Source organism: Clavelina lepadiformis, chromosome 6 (genome assembly GCF_947623445.1).
Source record: "Clavelina lepadiformis chromosome 6, kaClaLepa1.1, whole genome shotgun sequence".
NCBI lineage: Eukaryota > Metazoa > Chordata > Ascidiacea > Aplousobranchia > Clavelinidae > Clavelina > Clavelina lepadiformis.
Genome location: NC_135245.1, coordinates 2,800,383 through 2,823,893, shown reverse-complemented (window position 1 = coordinate 2,823,893; position 23,511 = coordinate 2,800,383). Strand labels below are relative to the sequence as shown.

At 36.1% G+C, this 23,511-nt stretch overlaps 3 protein-coding genes across 3 annotated transcripts; all 3 read right to left on the bottom strand.

The window, feature by feature from the left end:
• Positions 1-6,382: 6,382 nt before the first annotated feature.
• Positions 6,383-7,209, bottom strand: LOC143462161 (uncharacterized). The gene has a single exon (XM_076960205.1). The coding sequence runs from the start codon at positions 7,207-7,209 to the stop codon at positions 6,544-6,546; it is 666 nt and encodes a 221-aa protein (XP_076816320.1). The 3' UTR covers positions 6,383-6,543.
• A 4,039-nt stretch (positions 7,210-11,248) lies between these two features.
• On the bottom strand, positions 11,249-12,716 carry LOC143462755 (uncharacterized). Its single transcript, XM_076961015.1, has 2 exons — positions 12,578-12,716; positions 11,249-12,329 (listed from the first exon to the last, which is right to left on the bottom strand). Exon 2 carries the CDS (start codon positions 12,276-12,278, stop codon positions 11,652-11,654), a length of 627 nt encoding a protein of 208 aa, XP_076817130.1. The 5' UTR covers positions 12,279-12,329; positions 12,578-12,716; the 3' UTR covers positions 11,249-11,651.
• A 7,849-nt stretch (positions 12,717-20,565) lies between these two features.
• LOC143462673 (uncharacterized) lies at positions 20,566-22,247 on the bottom strand. Its single transcript, XM_076960915.1, has 2 exons — positions 21,852-22,247; positions 20,566-21,553 (listed from the first exon to the last, which is right to left on the bottom strand). Exons 1-2 carry the CDS (start codon positions 21,882-21,884, stop codon positions 20,741-20,743), a joined length of 846 nt encoding a protein of 281 aa, XP_076817030.1. The 5' UTR covers positions 21,885-22,247; the 3' UTR covers positions 20,566-20,740.
• Positions 22,248-23,511: the final 1,264 nt, after the last annotated feature.

Sequence of the window (23,511 nt, the reverse complement as noted above, 5' to 3'; positions counted from 1 at the left end):
CATCCACCTGTCAATCATGGCATAGTAAGATTGCGCTTACACAAGGCAGCGGTAAGCAAAGGAAATTATATCTTCTGTTTATCAATTAGAAAGCTTGATCATTGCAAAATCTTTAAGGAAAATTTCTCCAGACCTGTACATTTTCTTTAAAAGCGCAGCTCAATTCCAAAAACCACAGTAGAACACGTGTCTCATGGTGTTCAGCACTAACCACTACAGGAGCAACTGACAGGCTAGAAGATGTCGCGACTTGCGTATAGGGGTCGAAATTACGAAATTTAGGTTTAAATTTAAATTCATAAACTTTGAAAATATTTTTATAGAAACAGGTAGTTTAAACGCATAATTTGGTTTTCCGAAAGGTTTAAAAGCTTTAGTTGAGTCTGTTTCACCAATAAAACACATCCAGTGACAGTGGATTCAGATTGTTGTTTCCGCGTGTGTCCTATGTGCGTTACTGCTTTTGACCGCTGATTTTTTTGATTAGGAAAGATTCAGCCGCAGTGACAAAATCAGATACCAGCTCACACGTCATCTAACTGTTGAAACAATATTGTCAGACTATGAATGCTTTTGTAATATGTTTTTGCTGTGAACTTATTAATTAATTGAAGTATTCTTTACATCTGTTGTCATTTTGTTTCTATAAGCTATATCTGCATTTGGTGAAAGAATTCTGCCAATCCGATTTAAAAGTGAACTTCAAAACCGAGCCAATGGCCGATATGGTGAGTACCAAAAATAATTTTCTTCTAAACCACATAAAAGTTTTATTGATAAGTGATAGATTTATTTTCTATCTTTTAAATAAGTTTCATGAACAACAATAACTTCGATTATATTAGTTAGATCATAAATTTAATTTATTAGCATTGAAGCCATTCATTACTTATCATTTTATACAGGATACTTCGGAACTTCAACCAGCCATCAAACAAGATAGTTCAGTCAAATCTCGTGTTCCTTCACCGATGTCCAGATCGTCTCCCACCAACGCCCGGAAAATAAAGCGCAGACACAAGGGCCCTCGCTCATTGAGAAAGATGACGCTGCAAAATCAACATCAGAAGAAAACCGAGGAGAGGGTCAAGAAACTGGATATCCAACTTATGTTTTTTCTACAAGTAGAAAATTCTGGAAGTTCTGTCTTTAACCTTCCATCATCCACATTTCGAATGTCGAAGTTCATTGATTATTGGCCATTATAATGTCTTTGGTATTTTTTGTAAAATATTTTTGCACTAGCCATTTTATATTTTATGCAGTTTATTCATTTATTTATTTATTAATCGGGTTAAGTTTATTTGATTTATGTTGGTTGGGAATTTTAATAAATTATGTTGATATAAACCAAAACGAGTCTGTTAATATGTGAAAAGTCATAGCATATGTATTCATTTATTGCATTATTAATGAACTATGTTTAAAAAATCTACAAACACATTACAATTATAAAAATTGTTTTATCGACATAATCTTTTTTAACCTTCAAACGGTACCGCTGCATGTTCTTTTCGCTCCAAACTGAGTGCCAAAATATTCCCTTCAATCGTTTTCAAAGTTCAAACAGAAACTTTATAGGCCTATATGCTGTCACCCGCAAAAGCATTCGTACTGAAAATTTACCAGCGCTCGAACGAAACTGATATCAAATATGCCAGAATGCCCAGAAGTCTTTTTAAGGACTTTTGAAACGTGGATTTTAGGGTTTGCCTGCTGGAGCGCACAGTTCTATTAAGGTTTAGATTATGACAAGTCGCTAAAGAAACAAACTACATATACGTTTCAAGGGTAAGGATTTGAGTGTTTTCCATTACTCTAGCGAAAATCTAGCCTCTAATCTTCAAACTCGATCAACACTTAATTGGAAAATCTGAAATGGCCTATTTAAAAATTCAACAAACGATTGAAAAATTTTAATATTCATCCGCCATCACAATGTTGCTGCTTCCTGATTGGTAATCATAGTTTTTCAGAGTTTAAAGTAACCATTGTATGACCATCGCATTACGTCACATTTTCGTCTTGTGCCCGATGGGAAAGAAATATGGTGAAATCATCAGGAACTATGAAATACGGTAAACTATGAACTTATCAAGAAATTCCATGCCGATCTCTAACAAATGCAGATTTGTTAAGGTTACCGCACCTGTGCTTATGGTTCCTTTTCTTTATCTTTTTATTTTATTGTGTTTGATTTTAAGTTTGCGAAATTGATATATTGAATGTCGCTTGATGGCGCCAGTTCATAATTATATACGATCGTTGTATATAGACCAAATGGGGCTCGGTCACTATCAGGAAGTTGTTTTATGTTTGTGTTCATTGCAGTAAATTAATTCGTTACACGTCGGTTTCTAGCATATTTCTAATCTGATATGCTTTGCAGTGGAGTGTTTTTTGGTAGCAGCTTGGTCGGATTTATAACTGAAGTTCAATAAAATATTTTGAAATGTGTTAGCAACGTCGACCCTGAAACATTTGAATGACTAGTATGAATAATTTTCAGTTTAATTATGTGATTGACCTAATTTATTAATGTTCAGTTTTATCTTTTTCCAAATAAAATGGATTGTCCATTCCAAGTTTCGTTTAACATCGTAAATGCAACAATTCATCACGATAACTGGTACATGCAATACAAGAAATACTTAAGAACTTTATATATGAATGCTTTAAATGCCCCCTATACTATATTATAGCATGCTCCCATTTTAAGAACTTCGTTTTGAATTACGACCAAATATCCTGAGGGCGCGTTGTCATATTCATGTTAAACGATTGTAAATCGCTGATGTAATTAAGAATATGATCTTCTACTGTGTTTTGAAGAAAGAAAAAAACGCTCGTTAAGGACCATTTTACCTCTTAGCTTTCAACTTTCACTTGAAGACAATGCATACCGTACGGTTTATTTTTTTTCCAGTTCCGCGCTAGTTTCATGGTTTATTGCGAACCTTTAACTAGAAGGTTATTACAATAGTGTAACCCTACCCAACTTTATCATGTTCTTAAAATTGAAATAACTATGAAACCAACTTTTTATCCATCATTCCTTCTAACTTAACCGCCTACATACAACTATCCGCATGACCAGCTTTCGGTGAAATGCAGTCATCTGTCATGCAATTCTAACAGTGACACATTTCTATAAATTCTTCTTGTTACGCCGCGCCCCCGCTGTGAAAAGAGAACGAAAAAGAATAGTTAGTCAAGTTATTGGTGCGTAAATGAGTAATACGCTTCAATGCGGAAAGAGAGCAAAATTATATAACTATCACAATATCTCAAAAATTACAAAATCCAACTTTATCAAACAAACATGGACAGATAGCTGAACATTTTTAATGAAAAGTCACCAAATTTTAATTTTCTACAGCAAACAATGCAACGGTACCCCACGTTTTGCTATGACTGTGTGCGGGAGAAGCAACAGTCGATTCGATCAACTGTCGGTTCGATAAAGTGTCGTTCGATCAACTGTCGTTTCGATCAGGTGTCGTTTCGATCAGCTGTCGTTCGATTAAGTGTCTTTCGATAAACTGTCGTTCGATTAAGTGTCGTTCGATAAAGTGTCTTTCGATCAGGTGTCGCGTCACGCAACTGATGCATATTTTGGACAATTCGTCTGTGTCTTATGTATTCAAAGCTGTTGAAGATTTCGGTTTCTATTTTTGATAAGTGTCAGCCTTTGTACTTTTTCGTGACGATGGAGATCGCAAGCCGTCAAACGTTTTGATCCAATTATATCAATCACCAAAAAGAAAGCCGTTGTTTGATTTATTATTATGTGGATTTGTTTCATAATGTGACTTGTGAAGGTTTTAACGGTTGTAAACGAAGGACAATTACCCAACCTTTTATTGCATTATTTATGTATTTTATCATATATATTTATTTTTGTAGATCACAGTAATAACATGAAAAGTAAGATTTGGAGTTGAGTACAATTGTTTTTTCGTTCACAGGTTATATTTCAACCTATATAATAACTTATAGAAATACACGTTAAAGCTTTATAGATTTTCTTATTCCGCATCATTTTTTACCGCATAACACTTCGATAATTTTTAAATTCAGCACAAGAATGTCACAGAGGACAGCACATAAACTGATAAAGTATTCTTGCTTTTATCACAGTTGGAGTCAACAGCCGACACTGAACTGTACTCTAGATTAGCATTTACTTCAACCAGTACAAATACGCCAACGGTAAGCTAGTTTAGGCTTACTTAACGCGAAATGTTTCCTATTACCCGTTACTTGTCCGTCACAGAAAACATTATATTCATACTTGATCCAAACACCTAAGTCATTCCTATTTTTTTCTATTATTGTGATGTAATAAGAACTGCGATCATCGTCATAAGCGATTACTTTGCGTTTTTGCCACTTACTTATTACTATTATAACCTAACCACTTTATATGATTACAAATTCTTTCACCAGCATATTTATTCACATCAACTCTTCCATTTATGGCCAACTTGTTTTTGGACGCGCCTCTCACTTTAAAAGTTAGTCAATAAAGATCTTTCTGCAGCATATTAGTAACTATGACTCTTAAAAGACTTTTTATTTTATCCGATGTTTTCCTAATTCTACTTTGTGTTTGAAATTTAGACGAATGATTGGGAATTGGGAGTAATTGATTCCACCCGTAACGATATATGAATACAGCAAACAAACATGAATTGGCGAAAATAATGCATGAGCGGATGATTGTAGGGTACTACGACACCTTATCGAAAGACACTTTATCGAAAGACACTTTATCGAACGACACCTGATCGAAACGACAGCTGATCGAAAGACACTTTATCGAACGACAGTTAATCGAGCCGACAGTTGATCGAAAGACACTTTATCGAAACGACAGTTAATCAAAACGACAGTTGATCGAACGACACTTTATCGAACCGACAGTTCAAGCAAGATTTTAGCGTGTTTCTCAAACATTGGAACAATGAGCCATTGTGATGTGCGGTCTTTGTAATGGTGTGCATTAATGAATTGTGATGTATATATCATAAAGTTGACGATTTATATTTTATATCTATATTTTATATTTGTATCATAAAGTGTTCGATTTCGCATGGCGGCCGGCCCGCCCACATATTAATAAGATATCACAAGAATACGCACGAGAATTACTAAGTACGAGATTGTCTGTACAGTAGACTAGACTAGTCATTATAGATACAAAGAGTAAGGAATTGAATAATTGCATTGAAGGATGGCACAATGCGTTCAGCAAGCGTGTCTCAATATCCCATCCGACGCTTCGCAGACTCGTCAAAAAAATTAAGCAGGAACAAGGTTCCAACGAATTGTTAATTGAACAATTGAGTGCTGGAATCGATGGCCCACCACGGAAGAAGCGCTACGACGCTGTCAACCAACGTCTGAGGAGCATAGTTGAAAATTATGACTCAACAAATATGGACATAAAAAGTTATCTTCGAGCAATTGCACACAACTTGTGATTAAATGAATGCGATTGAAATGTGCACTTCGTCAGTTGTCGTGCTTTTAACAGTGCATGTTGTCAGTTCTTTTAATAAATTGTCGTTCTTTTAACAGTGCATATCGTCAGTTGTTTCAATAAATTGTGGATCTTTTAACCCTATCCTAACCAGGCTCGCGAGTTTACTAAAAAAACTAGGTGTGGCCAACCCCGCACACACATTTGCAATCGTTAATTACTAGAAACCTATGCGTCGTAGACGATGAGATTATTACAGGTTAGTAGAAACATCATCTGGCTTCCTGTATACATCATAATTGTAAAACTAAAGAAAGTGAATTTAGTGTAAATTAGGTATTTCTAAAAGTGACACATTTCTATAAATTCTTCTTGTTACGCCGCGCCCCCGCTGTGAAAAGAGAACGAAAAAGAATAGTTAGTCAAGTTATTGGTGCGTAAATGAGTAATACGTTTCAATGCGGAGAGAGAGCAAAATTATATAAATATCACAATATCTCAAAAATTACAAAATCCAACTTTATCAAACAAACATGGACAGATAGCTGAACATCACAATGACCCATTGTTTCAATGTTTGAGAAACACGCAAAAATCTTGCTTGAACTGTCGGTTCGATAAAGTGTCGTTCGATCAACTGTCGTTTTGATTAACTGTCGGTTCGATAAAGTGTCGTTTGATCAACTTTCGGTTCGATAAAGTGTCTTTCGATCAACTGTCGTTTCGATCAGGTGTCGTTTCGATCAGGTGTCGTTCGATTAAGTGTCTTTCGATAAAGTGTCGTTCGATTAAGTGTCGTTCGATAAAGTGTCTTTCGATAAGGTGTCGGGTCACGGATTGTGTAACGCCAAATGAAATCAAAGCAACAACCAAAATTGCATTTATGCTCTTGCACATACATAAAATTACAAAATCCATACACAGCTAAAATGCTTTGATAAATAACCTTTAGAATTAAACAAAGTTCAGAGAGGTCCAAATCAGGATCGCTTAAAAAGATGCTTCTTTATCGGAGAGCTGATATTTGTATAGTATGAGTATGAGTATGACTCATAGAGCTACTCATTGTATGCCTGACTTTGCAGAGCTCGGACTCTTTCCTCGCATTTCTTCTGTTGCTCTCGAAGAGTAACTGATTTCCACAAGGATGTGGATCGCTTAAAACGATGCTTCTTTATCGGGGAGCCGACAGAAACTGATTTGGAAGTCGCATTCTGAACATTGTCCTTCCTGTGAACCATATTAGGGAATCCAAGCTGGCTTCCTGATGAAGAGCTCCTGTTCTCCAATCCGTTTTTTACCGCTTTTTGCAGCTTGCACCGAAGATGTGGCTTTGCCTCTAACAGTAGCGATGGAGGAGCTAGGGGTAGAGGAGAAAAGATCATCGAAGAGGAAGATTGGCACTTGGACAAATACATCTTAGGAACATCTTTCTTGCCGGTATTACGAATATTTTTTCTAGCGGAACGGCTGATGGTGACACGCGGACGGAGAAACGGACGTCGTTGAGACTGCGGATCCGTGTAAATGTTCTTTCCATCCAATAAATCTGTAAGTTTCACAAACTTCGGGTTGTCACCGTTAACCTTTGCTTTGGGCGCGAGCGGCTTGAGAACGTTGCCAAGACGCTTTCTTGGAGCAGTACAATCTAAATTCGCTTTTGAATGTCTTTCTGATAACAGTTTTGTAGCCTTGGTGCACGCCAAGTTGGGTTTAAAGCACATGGATGGTCGTCCCAGGCCAAGTGGGGCTGCTGCCATGTTTGTCTGTCGATCTTGCATATGGAACCAAGTGCTGAGGTTTTGCTCGAGCCGTTGCAAGTCCGAAACACTCTGTTAAACAATCATAACTAGTTAAAAATGAATAATTTTAATTTGCAAGTAAAGCAGTAGAATATATTAAAATCACAACATCGCAGTCGCCAATAAATTCGCATCGTGTCATAAAGTTAATTTGTTAAACAAGTTACGGCAACAAATATTGGTGACTTTTTGATTTTCAACCATGAATATATTATTTCAAACACGATATTAAAAAGCTATTCAACCTTTAAATTAAATCACTAACAAATTGTCATCACCTGCAAAGCAATGTCTCAATCAATAAGGAAGTTTGCAAGAAAAATCTTGCTCAAAGGTAACTAACTTTTGAGCAATTGTTTTCCTATGTTTCAGTGATTATGTATCCTATGAGATGACTATTGATTGGGAAACACAAAAGAAACCCGTACTTAAAGGTAAGGCTTACTGATACAATAACCTGCAACCACTGTCATTGGCTGAGTTTTATTATTTAAAAGTGTTGAAAATGACCAAATCATCTTAACTTGTGCTATGTTTTAGGCTAGACGTCTTTCCGTAATTCGAAGTTCTAGTGTTACCTAATTTGTTACTAAAAAATTTACTTGTAGCATTAACATTTCACTGCACGACAGAATCCGGTTTTTCGCCAGTTATATTGCACGTCAAGTTATAGGCTAATACACGTTAAAATTCGCTAAACACCATTGTAGTTACGCGTATAAGGTTTTACACTTGTAGCTCTCCTAAAACTACACTTAGATCAGACTGTAAGACGCAATTTTAATTCTGTTGCTTTTCAGCAGACTTTTCTTGTTTTTCGTCAAAGTTTCCGCACCGACCAAGCTTCAAGTCAAGTTGGTAAACAGAAGGTGCGATTATTGCCAAGTTGATACAATAGTTTTCGCACTTGGTTAGGTCGAGTTGCATTGTACCAAGATAAGGAATAAAGTTGCATTTGCCACAAAGCGCTACGAACCTTGGTTACATTATCTTTTTCGACTTCAAAATAATGAGTATTCATTATATTTAAGATTACAATTTACTGCTTGGAAGTAGATACAGTTTCAGCGGCTCCTAAAGTTGTTAATTTTGCAAAACATATATTGGAAGTGATTGGATTTGTTTGTGTCGCGTATTAATTATCAACCCTATAAGTGTAATTGTCGTTTTTGCATTCAATGCACCGTGACCCGACACCTTATCGAAAGACACTTTATCGAACGACACTTAATCGAACGACACTTTATCGAAAGACACTTAATCGAACGACACCTGATCGAAACGACACCTGATCGAAACGACAGTTGATCGAAAGACACTTTATCGAACCGAAAGTTGATCAAACGACACTTTATCGAACCGACAGTTAATCAAAACGACAGTTGATCGAACGACACTTTATCGAACCGACAGTTCAAGCAAGATTTTTGCGTGTTTCTCAAACATTGAAACAATGGGTCATTGTGATGTTCAGCTATCTGTCCATGTTTGTTTGATAAAGTTAGATTTTGCAATTTTTGAGATATTGTGATATTTATATAATTTTGCTCTCTCTCCGCATTGAAACGTATTACTCATTTACGCACCAATAACTTGACTAACTATTCTTTTTCGTTCTCTTTTCACAGCGGGGGCGCGGCGTAACAAGAAGAATTTATAGAAATGTGTCACTTTTAGAAATACCTAATTTACACTAAATTCACTTTCTTTAGTTTTACAATTATGATGTATACAGGAAGCCAGATGATGTTTCTACTAACCTGTAATAATCTCATCGTCTACGACGCATAGGTTTCTAGTAATTAACGATTGCAAATGTGTGTGCGGGGTTGGCCACACCTAGTTTTTTTAGTAAACTCGCGAGCCTGGTTAGGATAGGGTTAAAAGATCCACAATTTATTGAAACAACTGACGATATGCACTGTTAAAAGAACGACAATTTATTAAAAGAACTGACAACATGCACTGTTAAAAGCACGACAACTGACGAAGTGCACATTTCAATCGCATTCATTTAATCACAAGTTGTGTGCAATTGCTCGAAGATAACTTTTTATGTCCATGTTTGTTGAGTCATAATTTTCAACTATGCTCCTCAGACGTTGGTTGACAGCGTCGTAGCGCTTCTTCCGTGGTGGGCCATCGATTCCAGCACTCAATTGTTCAATTAACAATTCGTTGGAACCGTTGTGTTCACACTTCAACAACACAGCATTAAAGTGACACTTGATGCTGCTTGCTTTGTGAAAGTTTTTCAACATCTGGTGGCAAGTCATATGAAGCAAGAGCCAGAACATTTTCTAAATAGGCGTCGGAAATGCGTGATCTTAGCTTGCTTTTCGTGAATTTCATTGTTGAAAACATTTGTTCACATGTGTACGTGCTACCAAGCATCGAAGCCATTTATTTTGCGCTGTCGGTCAAGCTGGGATAAAGACCACTTTCAAGAAGCTACTTTGTGTAAAAGTCAGACAGCGACATGCCCCTTGCTATTAAATTTTGCCTTCAATTCCTTACTCTTTGTATCTATAATGACTAGTCTAGTCTACTGTACAGACAATCTCGTACTTAGTAATTCTCGTGCGTATTCTTGTGATATCTTATTAATATGTGGGCGGGCCGGCCGCCATGCGAAATCGAACACTTTATGATACAAATATAAAATATAGATATAAAATATAAATCGTCAACTTTATGATATATACATCACAATTCATTAATGCACACCATTACAAAGACCGCACATCACAATGGCTCATTGTTCCAATGTTTGAGAAACACGCTAAAATCTTGCTTGAACTGTCGGTTCGATAAAGTGTCGTTCGATCAACTGTCGTTTTGATTAACTGTCGGTTCGATAAAATGTCGTTCGATCAGCTGTCGTTTCGATAAAGTGTCTTTCGATCAACTGTCGGCTCGATTAACTGTCGTTCGATAAAGTGTCTTTCGATCAGCTGTCGTTTCGATCAGGTGTCGTTCGATAAAGTGTCTTTCGATAAAGTGTCTTTCGATAAGGTGTCGTAGTACCCAATGCACAAGTAAGCAGTGAGCACTACCCATCAAATGATGCATATTTTGGACGATTCGTCTGTGTTTTCTGTATTCAAAGCTGTTGAATACTTCGGTTTCTATTTTTGATAAGTGCCAGCCTTTGTACTTTTTCGTGACGATGGAGATCGCAAGCCGTCAAAAGTTTTGATTCAACTATATCAATCACCAAAAGGAGAAACGTCTAAAATCTTTGAAAATTCGCTTTGTACTTTATTCTGACATCATATCATTAATGTGAGGGGCAAGTCAAAAAACGATTTGCATTTAAATCAAAGATTAGTTGTCAGTTAGTATGCTGGTGAAAGGAATATTAATAACATGTAATGGTTAAGCAATTATTGCTAAAATTGTATGACAAATTTAATCTCCTAATATGACAGAGACGACGGTCACTACGATGTCACAATGTATAAACCATATGCTTGTTGACTGGGATAAATTGTATGAGGAATGGTAAGTCAGCTAACGCGTTTTCGATGGAATCCATGTCCATAAGTAGGTGATTATTAGCAAAAAATAATTATGTTTAGCAGAAGAATGTCGCAGACGACAGCACATAAACTGATAAACCATTCTTGCTTTTATCGCAGTCAGAGTCAACAGCCGACACTGAACTGTACTCTAGGTTAGCTTTTACACTAACCAGTCCAAATACACCAACGGTAAGCTAGTTTAGGCTTACTTGACTCAAAATATTTTCTATTAATCTTTACTTGTCATTCACAGGAAACATTCTATTCAGACTTCATCCAAACACCTATTAAGTCATTCATATTTTTTTCTATCATATTGATGTAATAAGAATTGCGATCTTCGTCATAAGCGATTAATTTGCATTTTTGCCACTTACTTATTGCAATTATGGCCTAACCACTTCATATGATTAAAAATTCATTCACCAGTAAATTAACTGACATCAACTCTTCGATTTAAGGCCGACTTGTTTTTGGACGTACCTCTCACTTTAAAAGTTAGTCAATACAGAGCTTTCTGCAAATTAGTAATTATGACTCTTACAGACTTTTTATTCAATCCCATGTTTTCTTAATTGCATTCTGTGTTTGAGATTTAGATGAATGATTGCGAGTAATTGATTCCACACGTAGCGATGTATGAATACAGCAAACAAAAATGAATTGGCAAAAATAATGCATGAGTTGATGATTGCGCAACGCCAAATGAATCCAAAGCAGCAACCAAAATTGCGTTTATGCCCTTGCACATGGATAAAATTACATAATTCATATACAGCCAAAATGTTTTGATAAATAACTTTTAGAATTAAACAAAGTTCAGAGAGGTCTAAATCAGGATCACTTATAAAGATGCTTCTTCATCGGGGAGGAGATAGAAGTTGATTTGGAAGCCGCATGCTGAGCATTGTCCTTCATGTGAACCATATTAGGCAATCCAAGCTGGCTTCCAGATGAAGAGCTCCTGTTCTCCAATCTGTTTTTTACCGCTTTTTGCAGCTTGCACCGAGGGTGTGACTTGGCCACAAACAATGGCGTCGAAGGAGCTAGGGGTAGAGAAGAAAAAATCATTGAAGAGGAAGATTCGCACGTGGACAAAGACTTCTTTGGAACATCTTTCTTGCCGGTTTTACGAATATTTTTTCTAGCGGAACGGCTGATGGTGACAAGCGGACGGAGAAACGGACGTCGTTGAGACTTCGGATCCGTGTTAATGTTCTTTCCATCCAATAAATCTGTAAGTGTCACAAACTTCGGGTTGTCACCGTTAACTTCTGCTTTGGGCGCGAGCGGCTTGAGAACCTTGCCAAGACGCTTTCTTGGAGCAGGACAATCAAAATTCGCTTTTGAATGTCTTTCTGATAACAGTTTTGTAGCTTTAGTGTACACCAAGTTGGGGTTGAAGCACATGGATGGTCGTCCCAGGCCAAGTGGGGCTGCTGCCATGTTTGTCTGTCGATCTTGCATATGGAACCAAGTGCTGAAGTTTTGCTCGAGCCGTTGCAAGTCCGAAACACTCTGTTAAACAATCATAACCAGTTAAAATGAATAATTTTAATTTGCAAGTAAAGCAACAGAATATTTTAAAATCACAACATCTTAGTCGCCAATAAGTTCGCATCGTGCCATAAAGTTAATTTGTTAAACAAGTTACGGCAACAGACATTGTTGAAATTTTGTTTTTTCAACCATGAATATATTATTTCAAACACGATATTGTAAAGTTGTTCAACATTTAAAATATATCACTAACAAATTGTCATCACCTGCAAAGCGATGTCTCAGTCAATAAGGAAATCTGAAACAAAAATCTTGCTCAAAGGTTCCTAACTTTTGAGCAATTGTTTTCCTATGTTTCAGTGATTATGTATCCTATGAGATGACTATTGATTAGGAAACACAAAAGAAACCCGTACTTAAAGGTAAGGCTTACTGATACAATAATCTGCAACCACTGTCATTGGCTGTGTTTTATTATTTATAGGTGTTGAAACAGACCAAATCATCTTAACTTGTGCTATGTTTTAGGTTAGACACCTTTCCTTAATTCAAAGTTCACGTGCTACCTGATTTATTTCTAAAAAAATTAATTGCGATGTTAACATTTCACTGCACGACAAAACTCGATTTTTCGCCAGTTATACAGCACGTCAAGTTAGGCATATGTATACGTTAAAATTCGCTAAACGTTATTGTATTTACACGTATAAGGCTTTGCACTCTAAAGCTCTCCTAAAACTACACTTAGATCAGAACATCATTCTTGTTACAAGTTACAACTAAAGTGACTTTAGTCGGTTAGTTTCTCCTGATAGTTACTGCATTTTTTCAAGCTGAAGACTGTAAAACGCGATTTTAATTCTGTTGCTTTTCAGCAGACTTCTCTTGTTTTTTGTTAAAGTTTTCGCACCGACCAAGCTTCAAGTCAAGTTGGTAAACAGAAGGTGCGATTATTGCCAAGTTGGTAAAATTGTTTTCGCACTTGGTTAGGTCGAGTTGCATTGTACAAAGATAAGGAATAAAGCTGTACTTGCCACGTACTAGATAATAGAACCATAAGCAAATAGAACCGAACAGACAATACTTAAAAAAGGAGAATCGGCCAAAAATGCTGTAATTATGCATGTCCCAACGCTCTCGCAGTGAATTCCCTATAGGTCGCTCGGAAAATAGAATCTGCTAGTTTATATGGAAAAGAAACTAAGAATTGCATGACAGATGACTGCATTTCACCGAAAGCTGGTCATGCGGATAGTTGTATATAGGCGGTTAAATTAGAAGGAATGGTGGACAAAAGTTGGTTTCATAGTTATTTCAATTTTAAGAACATGATAAAGTTGGGTGGGGTTACACTATTGTTATAACTTTTAACTTGTAAGGTTCACAAGAAACCATGAAAATAGCGCGGAACTGGCGAAAAATAAACGGTACGGTATGCATTATCTTCAAGTGAAAGTAGAAAGCTAAGAGGTAAAATGGATCAAACGTGCGTTTTTTTCTTTCTTCAAAACACAGTAGAAGATCATATTCTTGATTATATCAGCCATTTGCACTCATTTAACATGAATATGACAACGCGCCCTCAGCATATTTGGTCGTAATTCAAAACGAAGTTCTTAAAATGGGAGCATGCTATAATATAGTATAGGGGGCATTTAAAGCATTCATATATAAAGTTCTCAAGTATTTCTTGTATTGTATATACCAGTTATCGTGATGAATTGTTGCATTTACGATGTTAAACGAAACTTGGAATGGACAATCCATTTTATTTGGAAAAAGATAAAACTGAACATTAATAAATTAGGTCAATCACTTAATTAAACTGAAAATTATTCAAAGCAGTCATTCAAATGTTTCAGGGTCGACGTTGCTAACACATTTCAAAATATTTTATTGAACTTCAGTTATAAATCTGACCAAGCTGATACCAAAGAACACACCACTGCAAAGCATATCAGATTAGAAATATGCTAGAAACCGACGTGTAACGAATTAATTTACTGCAATGAACACAAACATACAACGCCTTCCTGATAAGGAACGAGCCCCATTTGGCCTAGATATACCAATTTCGCAAAATTAAAATCAAACACAATAAAAGAAAATGATAAAGAAAAGAAACCTTACCCACAGGTGCGGCAACCTTAACAAATCTGCAATAATTAGAGATCGGCATGGAATGTCTTGATAAGTTCATAATTTACCGCATTTCATAGTTCCTGATGATTTCACCATATTTCTTTCCCTTGGGGCACGTGACGAAAATGTGACGTAATGTGATGGTCATACAATGGTTACGTCAAACTTTGAAAAACTAGGATTACCAATCAGGAAGCAGCAACATTGTGATGGCGGATGAATATTAAAGTTTTTTATTCGTTTTTTGAATTTTTAAATAGGCCAGTTAAGATTATGCACTTAAGTTTCGAGTTTGAAGATTAGAGGCTAGATTTTCGCTAGAGTAATGGAAAACACTGAAATCTTTACCGTTGAAACGTGTATGTAGTTTGTTTCTTTAGCGACTTGTCATAATCTAAACCTTAATAGAACTGTGCACTCCAGGAGGCAAACCCTAAAATCCACGTTTCAAAAGTCCTTAAAAAGACTTCTGGGCATTCTGGCATATTTGATATTAGTTTCGTTCGAGCGCTGGTAAATTTTCAGTACGAATGCTTTTGCTGGTGACAGCATATAGGCCTATAAAGTTTCTGTTTGAACTTTGAAAACGATTGAAGGGATTATTTTGGCACTCAGTTTGGAGCGAAAAGAATATGCAGCGGTACCGCTTGAAGGTTAAAAAAGATTATGTCGATAAAACAATTTTTATAATTGTAATGTGTTTGTAGATTTTTTAAACATAGTTCAGTAATAATGCAATAAATAAATACATGTGCTATGACTTTTCACATATTAACAGACTCGTTTTTGTTTATATCAACATAATTTATTAAAACTCCCAACCAACATAAATCAAATAAACTCAACCCGATTAATAAATAAATAAATGAATGAACTGCATCAAATATAAAATGTCTAGTGCAAAAATATTTTACAAAAAATACCAAAGACATTATAATGGCCAATAATAATCAATGCACTTCGACATTCGAAATGTGGATGATGGAAGGTTAAAGACAGAACTTCCAGAATTTTCTACTTGTAAAAAAAACATAAGTTGGATATCCAGTTTCTTGACCCTCTCCTCGGTTTTCTTCTGATGTTGATTTTTCAGCGTCATCTTTCTCAATGAGTGAGAGCCCTTGTGTCTGCGCTTGTGTCTACGCTTCATTTTCCGGGCGTTGGTGGGAGACGATCTGGAGATCGGTGAAGGAACACGAGATTTGACTGAAGTATCTTGTTTGACGGCTGGTTGAAGTTCTGAAGTATCCTGTAAAAAATGACAACTAATGAACGGCTTCAATGCTAATAAATTAAATTTATGATCTAACTAATATAATCGAAGTTATTGTTGTTCATGAAACTTATTTAAAAGATAGAAAATAAATCTATCACTTATCAATAAAACTTTTATGTGGTTTAGAAGAAAATTATTTTTGGTACTCACCATATCGGCCATTGGCTCGGTTTTGAAGTTCACTTTTAAATCGGATTGGCAGAATTCTTTCACCAAATGCAGATATAGCTTACAGAAACAAAATGACAACAGCTGTAAAGAATGTTTCAATTAATTAATAAGTTCACAGCAAAAACATATTACAAAAGCATTCCTAGTCTGACAATATTGTTTCAACAGTTAGATGACGTGTGAGCTGGTTACTGATTTTGTCACTACGGCTGAATCTTTCCTAATCAAAAAAATCAGCGGTCAAAAGCAGTAACGCACATAGGACACACGCGGAAACAACAATCTGAATCCACTGTCACTAGATGTGTTTTATTGCTGAAACAGACTCAACTAACAGCTTTTAAACCTTTCGGAAAACCAAATTATGCGTTTAAACTACCTGTTTCTATAAAAATATTATTTTTCTAAGTTTACGAATTTAAATTTGAACCTAAATTTTGTACTTTCCACCCCTACGCATGTCGCGACATCTTCAACCTGTCAGTTGCTCCTGTAGTGGTTAGTGCTTAACACCATGAGACAGGTGTTCTACTGTGGGTTTTGGAGTTGGGCTGCGCTTTTAAAGAAAATATACAGGTCTGGAGAAATTGTCCTTAAAGATTTTGCAATGATCAAGCTTTCTAATTGATAAACAGAAGATATAATTTCCTTTGCTTACCGCTGCCTTGTGTAAGCGCAATCTTAATTACTATGCCTTGATTGACAGGTGGATGAAAACGTTTTGGAACTTGATTAGATCATGTTATATCGAAAGGACCAGATAAAAATTTACGTTGGGATAGAGAAGAGCTCTAAACCGTGATTATACTTTTATCTTATCAGATTTGCATGGGTTGATGATTGTGCAACGCCGAATGAAATAAAAGCATCAACAAAATTGCATTTCTGCCCTTGCACTTACTTAAAATTACCAAATCCATATACTGCCAAAAAGCTTTGATAAATAACTTTTACAATTATAATTATAACTTTGTCCCAAGCGACAAAGTTTGGCCAAATGTGACAGACATTCTTTAATTTAAACCTGATAAAATAAAGCACAATCACGGTTTAGAGCTCTTCTCTATCCCAACGTAAATTTTTATCTGGTCCTTTCGATATAACATGATCTAATCAAGTTCCAAAACGTTTTCATCCATCTGTCAATCAAGGCATAGTAAGATTGCGCTTACACAAGGCAGCGGTAAGCAAAGGAAACTATATCTTCTGTTTATCAATTAGAAAGCTTGATCATTGCGAAATCGTTAAGGAAAAATCTCCAGACCTGTACATTTTCTTTAAAAGCGCAGCACAACTCCAAAAACCACAGTAGAACATGTGTCTCATGGTGTTAAGCACTAACCACTACAGGAGCAACTGACAGGCTGAAGATGTCGCGACATGCGTAGGGGTGGAAAGTACAAAATTTAGGTTCAAATTTAAATTCGTAAACTTAGAAAAATAATATTTCTATAGAAACAGGTAGTTTAAACGCATAATTTGGTTTTCCGAAAGGTTTAAAAGCTGTTAGTTGAGTCTGTTTCAGCAATAAAACACATCTAGTGACAGTGGATTCAGATTATTGTTTCCGCGTGTGTCCTATGTGCGTTACTGCATTTGACCGCTGATTTTTTTGATTAGGAAAGATTCAGCCGTAGTGACAAATCAGAAACCGCCTCACACGTCATCTAACTGTTGAAACAATATTGTCAGACTAGGAATGCTTTTGTAATTTGTTTTTGCTGTGAACTTTTTAATTGGTTGAAGTATTCTTTACAGCTGTTGTCATTTTGTTTCTATAAGCTATATCTGCATTTGGTGAAAGAATTCTGCCAATCCGATTTAAAAGTGAACTTCAAAACCGAGCCAATTGCAAATATGGTGAGCACCAAAAATAATTTTCTTCTAAACCACATAAAAGTTTTATTGATTAATGATAGATTTATTTTCTATCTTTTAAATAAGTTTCATGAACAACAATAACTTCGATTATATTAGTTAGATCATAAATTTAATTTATTAGCATTGAAGCCGTTCATTAGTTGTTATTTTTTACAGGATACTTCTGAACTTCAACCAGCCGTCAAACTTGATAGTTCAGTCAAATCTCGTGTTCCTTCACCGATCTCCAGATCGTCTCCCACCAACGCCCAGAAAATAAAGCGCAGAAACAAACGCAGACACAAGGGCTCTCGCTCATTGAGAAAGAAGACCTTGCAAAATCAACATCAGAAGAAAACCGAGGAGAGGGTCAAGAACCTGGAAATCCAACTTATGTTATTTCAACAAGTAGAAAATTCTAGAAGTTCTGTCTTTAACCTTTCATCATCCACATTTCGAATGTCGAAGTGCATTGATTATTATTGGCCATTATAATGTCTTTGGTATTTTTTGTAAAATATTTTTGTACTAGACATTTTATGTTTTACGCAGTTTATATATTCATTCATTTATATATTAATCGGGTTGTGTTTATTTGATTTATGTTGGTTGGAAATTTTAATAAATTATGTTGATAAAAGCCAAAACGTGTCCGTTAATATTTGAAAAGTCATAAGACAAGTATTCATTTGTTGCATTAATACTGAATTATGTTTAAAAAATCTACAAACACATTACAATTATACGAATTATCGTATAGGCATACACTTTTTTAACTTTCAAACGGTACTGCTGCGTGTTCTTTTCGCTCCCAACTGACGGCCAAAATATCTGCTTCGATCGTTTTCAAAGTTCAAACAGAAACTTTATAGGCCTATATGCTGTCACCTGCAAAAGCATTGGTACTGAAAATTTACCAGCGCTCGAACGAAACTAATATCAAATATGCCAGAATGCCCAGAAGTCTTTTTAAGGACGTTGGAAACGTGGCTTTTAGGTTTTGCCTCCTGGAGCGCACAGTTCTATTAAGGTTTACATGATGACAAATCGCTTAAGAAACAAAGTACATATACGTTTCAACGGTAAAGATCTGACTGTCTTCCATTACTCCAGCGAGAATCTAGCCTCTAATGTTCAAACTCAACACTTAAGTGCAAAGTCTTAAATGGCTTTTTTAAAAATTCATAAAACGAATGAAAAATTTTTATATTCATCCACCATCATAATGTTGCTGCTTCCTGATTGGGAATCATAGTTTTTTAGGGTTTGACGTAACCATTGTATGAACATCACATTACGTCACATTTTCGCCTTGGGCCCGATGGGAAAGAAATATGGTGAAATCACCAGGAACTATAAAATACAGTAAACTATGAACTTATCAAGAAATTCCATGCCGACCTCTAACAAATGCAGATTTGTTAAGGTTACCGCACCTGTGCTTATGGTTCCTTTTCTTTATCGTTTTCTTTTGTTGTGTTTGATTTTAAGTTTGCGAAATCGATATATTGAATATATTGAGTCTTGATGGCGCCAGTTCATAATTATTTACGATCGTTGTATATAGGTCAAATGGGGATCGGTCACTATCAGGAAGGTGTTTTATGTTTGTGTTCATTGCAGTAAATTAATTCTTTACACGTCGGTTTCTAGCATGTTTCTAATCTGATATGCTTTACAGTGGAGTGTTCTTTGGTAGCAGCTTGGTCAGATTTATAACTGAAGTTCAACAAAAATATTTTGAAATGTGTTAGCAACGTCGACCCTGAAACATTTGAATGACTGGTTTGAATAACATTCAGTTTAATTATATGATTGACCTAAATTGTTTATGTACAGTTTTATCTTTTAACAAAAAAATGGATTGTCCATTCCAAGCTTATTTAACATCGTAAATGCAACAATTCATCACGATAACTGGTATATATAATACAAGAAATACTTGAGAACTTTATATATGAATGCTTTAAATGCCCCCTATACTATATTACAGCATGCTCCCATTTTAAGAACTTCGTTTTGAATTACGACCAAATATCCTGAGGGCGTTTTGTCATATTCATGTTAAACGAGTGCAAATCGCTGATATAGTCAAGAACATGATCTTCTACTTTGTTTTGAAGAAAGAAAAAAACGCACGTTAAGGACCATTTTACCTCTTAGCTTTCTACTTTCACTTGAAGACAATGCATACCGTACCGTTTATTTTTTTTCCAGTTCCGCGCTATTTTTATGGTTTATTGCGAACTTTTAACTAGAAAGTTATAACAATAGTGTAAACTGTAACCCTACCCAACTTTATCTTGTTCTTAAAATTAAAATAACTATGAAACTAACTTTTTATCCATCATTCCTTCTAACTTAACCGCCTACATACAATTATCCGCATGACCTGCTTACGGTGAAATGCAGTCATCTGTCATGCAATTCTTAGTTTCTTTTCCATATAAACTGGCAGATTATATTTTCCGAGCGACCTATAGGGAATTCACTGCAAGAGCGTTGGGACATGCATAATTACAGCATTTTCGGCCGATTCTCTTTTTCTTAATTATTGTCTGTTCGGTTCGCTGAACATTTCGCTCGACAGCTTGCGTCGCATTTGCAAATATAGGTTAATCAAAAAAGTCTTTTTTGCTACTCGTGGTAAATCGCACGACCTATAGTGAGACGGTTTATGTACTGGCTGTAAAAGGCTTAATCTTTTGTTCAGAACCGTTTCTTTGTAGTACAAATACTACAATACATTTTCACTTATCAAGAGTGTGTCATGGCTTTACGCGCATCAATAAAATTTCTTCGGTTTTTTCCAAATAATTTATTAAAAGCAACAAATGAAGTTTGAACGCTCAAAGTAAGAAATACACAAAAGCTGAAACAAACAGAATAAATGAATAATGAACATTCATGCAAAAATAATTCCAAATAAAAAAATAAATCATTTAAGGCTATATTGTCTCAAGTATGCTTATTTGTTTATTTATTGTTTTGAGAAAGAAGATAAAATGGCTTTCTTCCTCTGAAGAAGATTGGCCTGACTTTGCAGAGCTCGGACCCTTTCCTCGCATTTCTTTTGGTGCTCTCGAAGAGTAACTGATTTCCACAAGGATCGGGATCGCTTAAAACGATGCTTCTTTATCGGGGAGCCGATAGAAGTTGATTTGGAAGCCGCATGTTGAGCATTGTCCTTCATGTGAACCATATTAGGGAATCCAAGCTGGCTTCCAGATGAAGAGCTCCTGTTCTCCAATCCGCTTTTTACCGCTTTTTGCAGCTTGCACCGAGGGTGTGAGTTTGCCTCTAACAGTGGCGATGGAGGAGCTAGGGGTAGAGGGGAAAAGATCATCGAAGAAGAAAATTCGCACTTAGGCAAAGAGTTATTTGGAACATTTTTATTGCCGGTATCACGAATGTTTTTGCTGGCGGAACGGCTGATGATAACACGCGGACGGAGAAACGGACGTCGCGGAGACTTCGGTTCCTTGTTCCTGTTCATTCCATCCAATAAATCTGTAAGTTTCACAAACCTCGGTTTGTCACCGTTAACTTCTGCTTTGGGCGCGAGCGGCTTCAGAACGTTGCAAAGACTCTTTCTTGGAGAAGAACAATCAAACACCGCTTTTGAATGTCTTTCTAATACCAGTTTTGTAGCCTTGGTGCACGCCAAGTTGGGTTTAAAGCACATGGATGGTCGTCCCAGGCCAAGTGCGGCTGCTGCAATGTTTGTCTGCCGTTCTTGCATATGGAACCAAGTGCTGAGGTTTTGCTCGAGCCGTTGCAAGTCCGCAACACTCTGTCAAAAAATCATAACCAGTTAATGGAGGGCAAGTAAAGTAACAAAATATAAAAAGATCACAACATCGTAGTCGCTTATGAGGTCGCATAGTGCCATAAATTTCATTGCTTAAACGAGTTACGACAACAAGCAATACAGCAACCTTAAAGAAAATAGTTTTAGGCAATTATGGTTTATCGATTCTGATAAAATAATAAAATACAAATGTTTTAGTTTTGAAAATCAATAAATTAGATCTATTAAAGCTTGTTGCAATTCTACGTAGTTAAAAAAACAATTTATTTTCAGTGCTCACCATTCTCTTCATTGGCTCTGTATTAAACTTCATGTTTGCTGAGTATTAAAATTGCTCACTCTCAAAATTTCAATGGTTACCAGACTCTTTTACCAGCAACTGGAGGTACTAAACAAATGTCGACAGCTGCAAAACGATAAACCGGTTAAAAGAGAACTTTGCAAAGAGAAAAAAATTCTTAATTTGTGTCAGGTCTTGGCCCAGTCCATTGTGTCTGTTCTAACAATTAGATTGCTCCTGAGACGGTTAGTGATTATGACCAGTAGCGGCCTAATCTTTTGTAATAAAAACAAAAAGCAGCCGCTTGAGCAAAAGAGACACTAAAACAATAATCTCATACCACTGTATTCGCTGTGTATTTTTATTGGATTAATTGCCAAAAAGATTTACTCAGCTGTTAGTACGTTTAACTTTTGGTTATTGTTTTTACAAACCTTTCTGTAAATCTAAGTTCACATATTAAGTCATTCTGTCCAGAAAAATCTAAACTTCCCATCTAGCGTTTCGTTGCAGGTACTGGGGTACACGTTTTCTCTACATTAATGCCAAGTTACGCATAAAAATGCGCTGCTTTTACTGTTTTAGCTCTTGTGTTTGTTCTAAGTATATGAGTAACTCCCAACCCTTATGGCTTCTGTCAAAGCTTTTGAATCAATGCAAGCATAGGTCTGAAGACCGTTGATTACCACTACAGCGCTTTTAACCTACGACTTTTTCTCATGAACTTATTATACCTGAACACCGTGAGAAACGATGCTCAATCCAGCTATAACCACCGGACTGTCCGCCTATAAATAGCCAGCAGCCGCCTAACAACTTTTTTCCTAAGTCTTCGCACCGGCCAAGCTTTTGTAGTAAAGCTGGCAATGAGATTAACTGCGCCTGCCGCCGTGTTACGTTACAAGCGTTGAAGAACTAAAGTTCAATACAAACCGCTTCATCTTATCACCTCACAAATAAACTGATTTTCTGGTGATATGTTTAAACTTTACAGCATACAACTACACAACGTGCCACATTTCCAAGGGCTACCGAAGTTGTTGAATTTAGCAAGTTTATGTATTGGGAGTGTATGGATTTGGTAATACGTTGAATGTGCAATTGATGTTGTTCCGTTGATTTCTTTTAATATCACCTATCAATTGATGCGTCTTCTAACCAATCTACTGTATTTTCTTTTGCTGCTTTTAACTGCATTGAACGTCTCAGACTTTGAAAGATTTTACTTAAAACAGAGATCAAGCTGTCGAGTTTGATCTAAACGTCAATCTTGAATAGTAAGACACTGAGAACACAAAACTACGCAGTAAGTTGTAACATGTAAAGATTTTGATATAAACCAAAAAGGGCAGAAGCGGAAAGAACAATAAAAGACATTTGATCTTATGATTGGTTCTGAGATTCATTTGAACTCTCTTTTATGTCTTTATATCAATCAATCAATCAATCATTTTATTTTATCGTCATTTGCGCGGTGTGAGCGAAAGATCGCTACTAGTTGTTAATAGCATGTGCAGATGCACAGGGAAAAGCTCAAAATGTGCATGAAAATAGTGTTGTTATTAACTGGCTAACAATCAATAAATTCAACGTAATTGCCACTAAACCTATATCCAGTAATTTATCGTGCGTTTTACAGTTGGTTCTAGTCGTCCAGCAG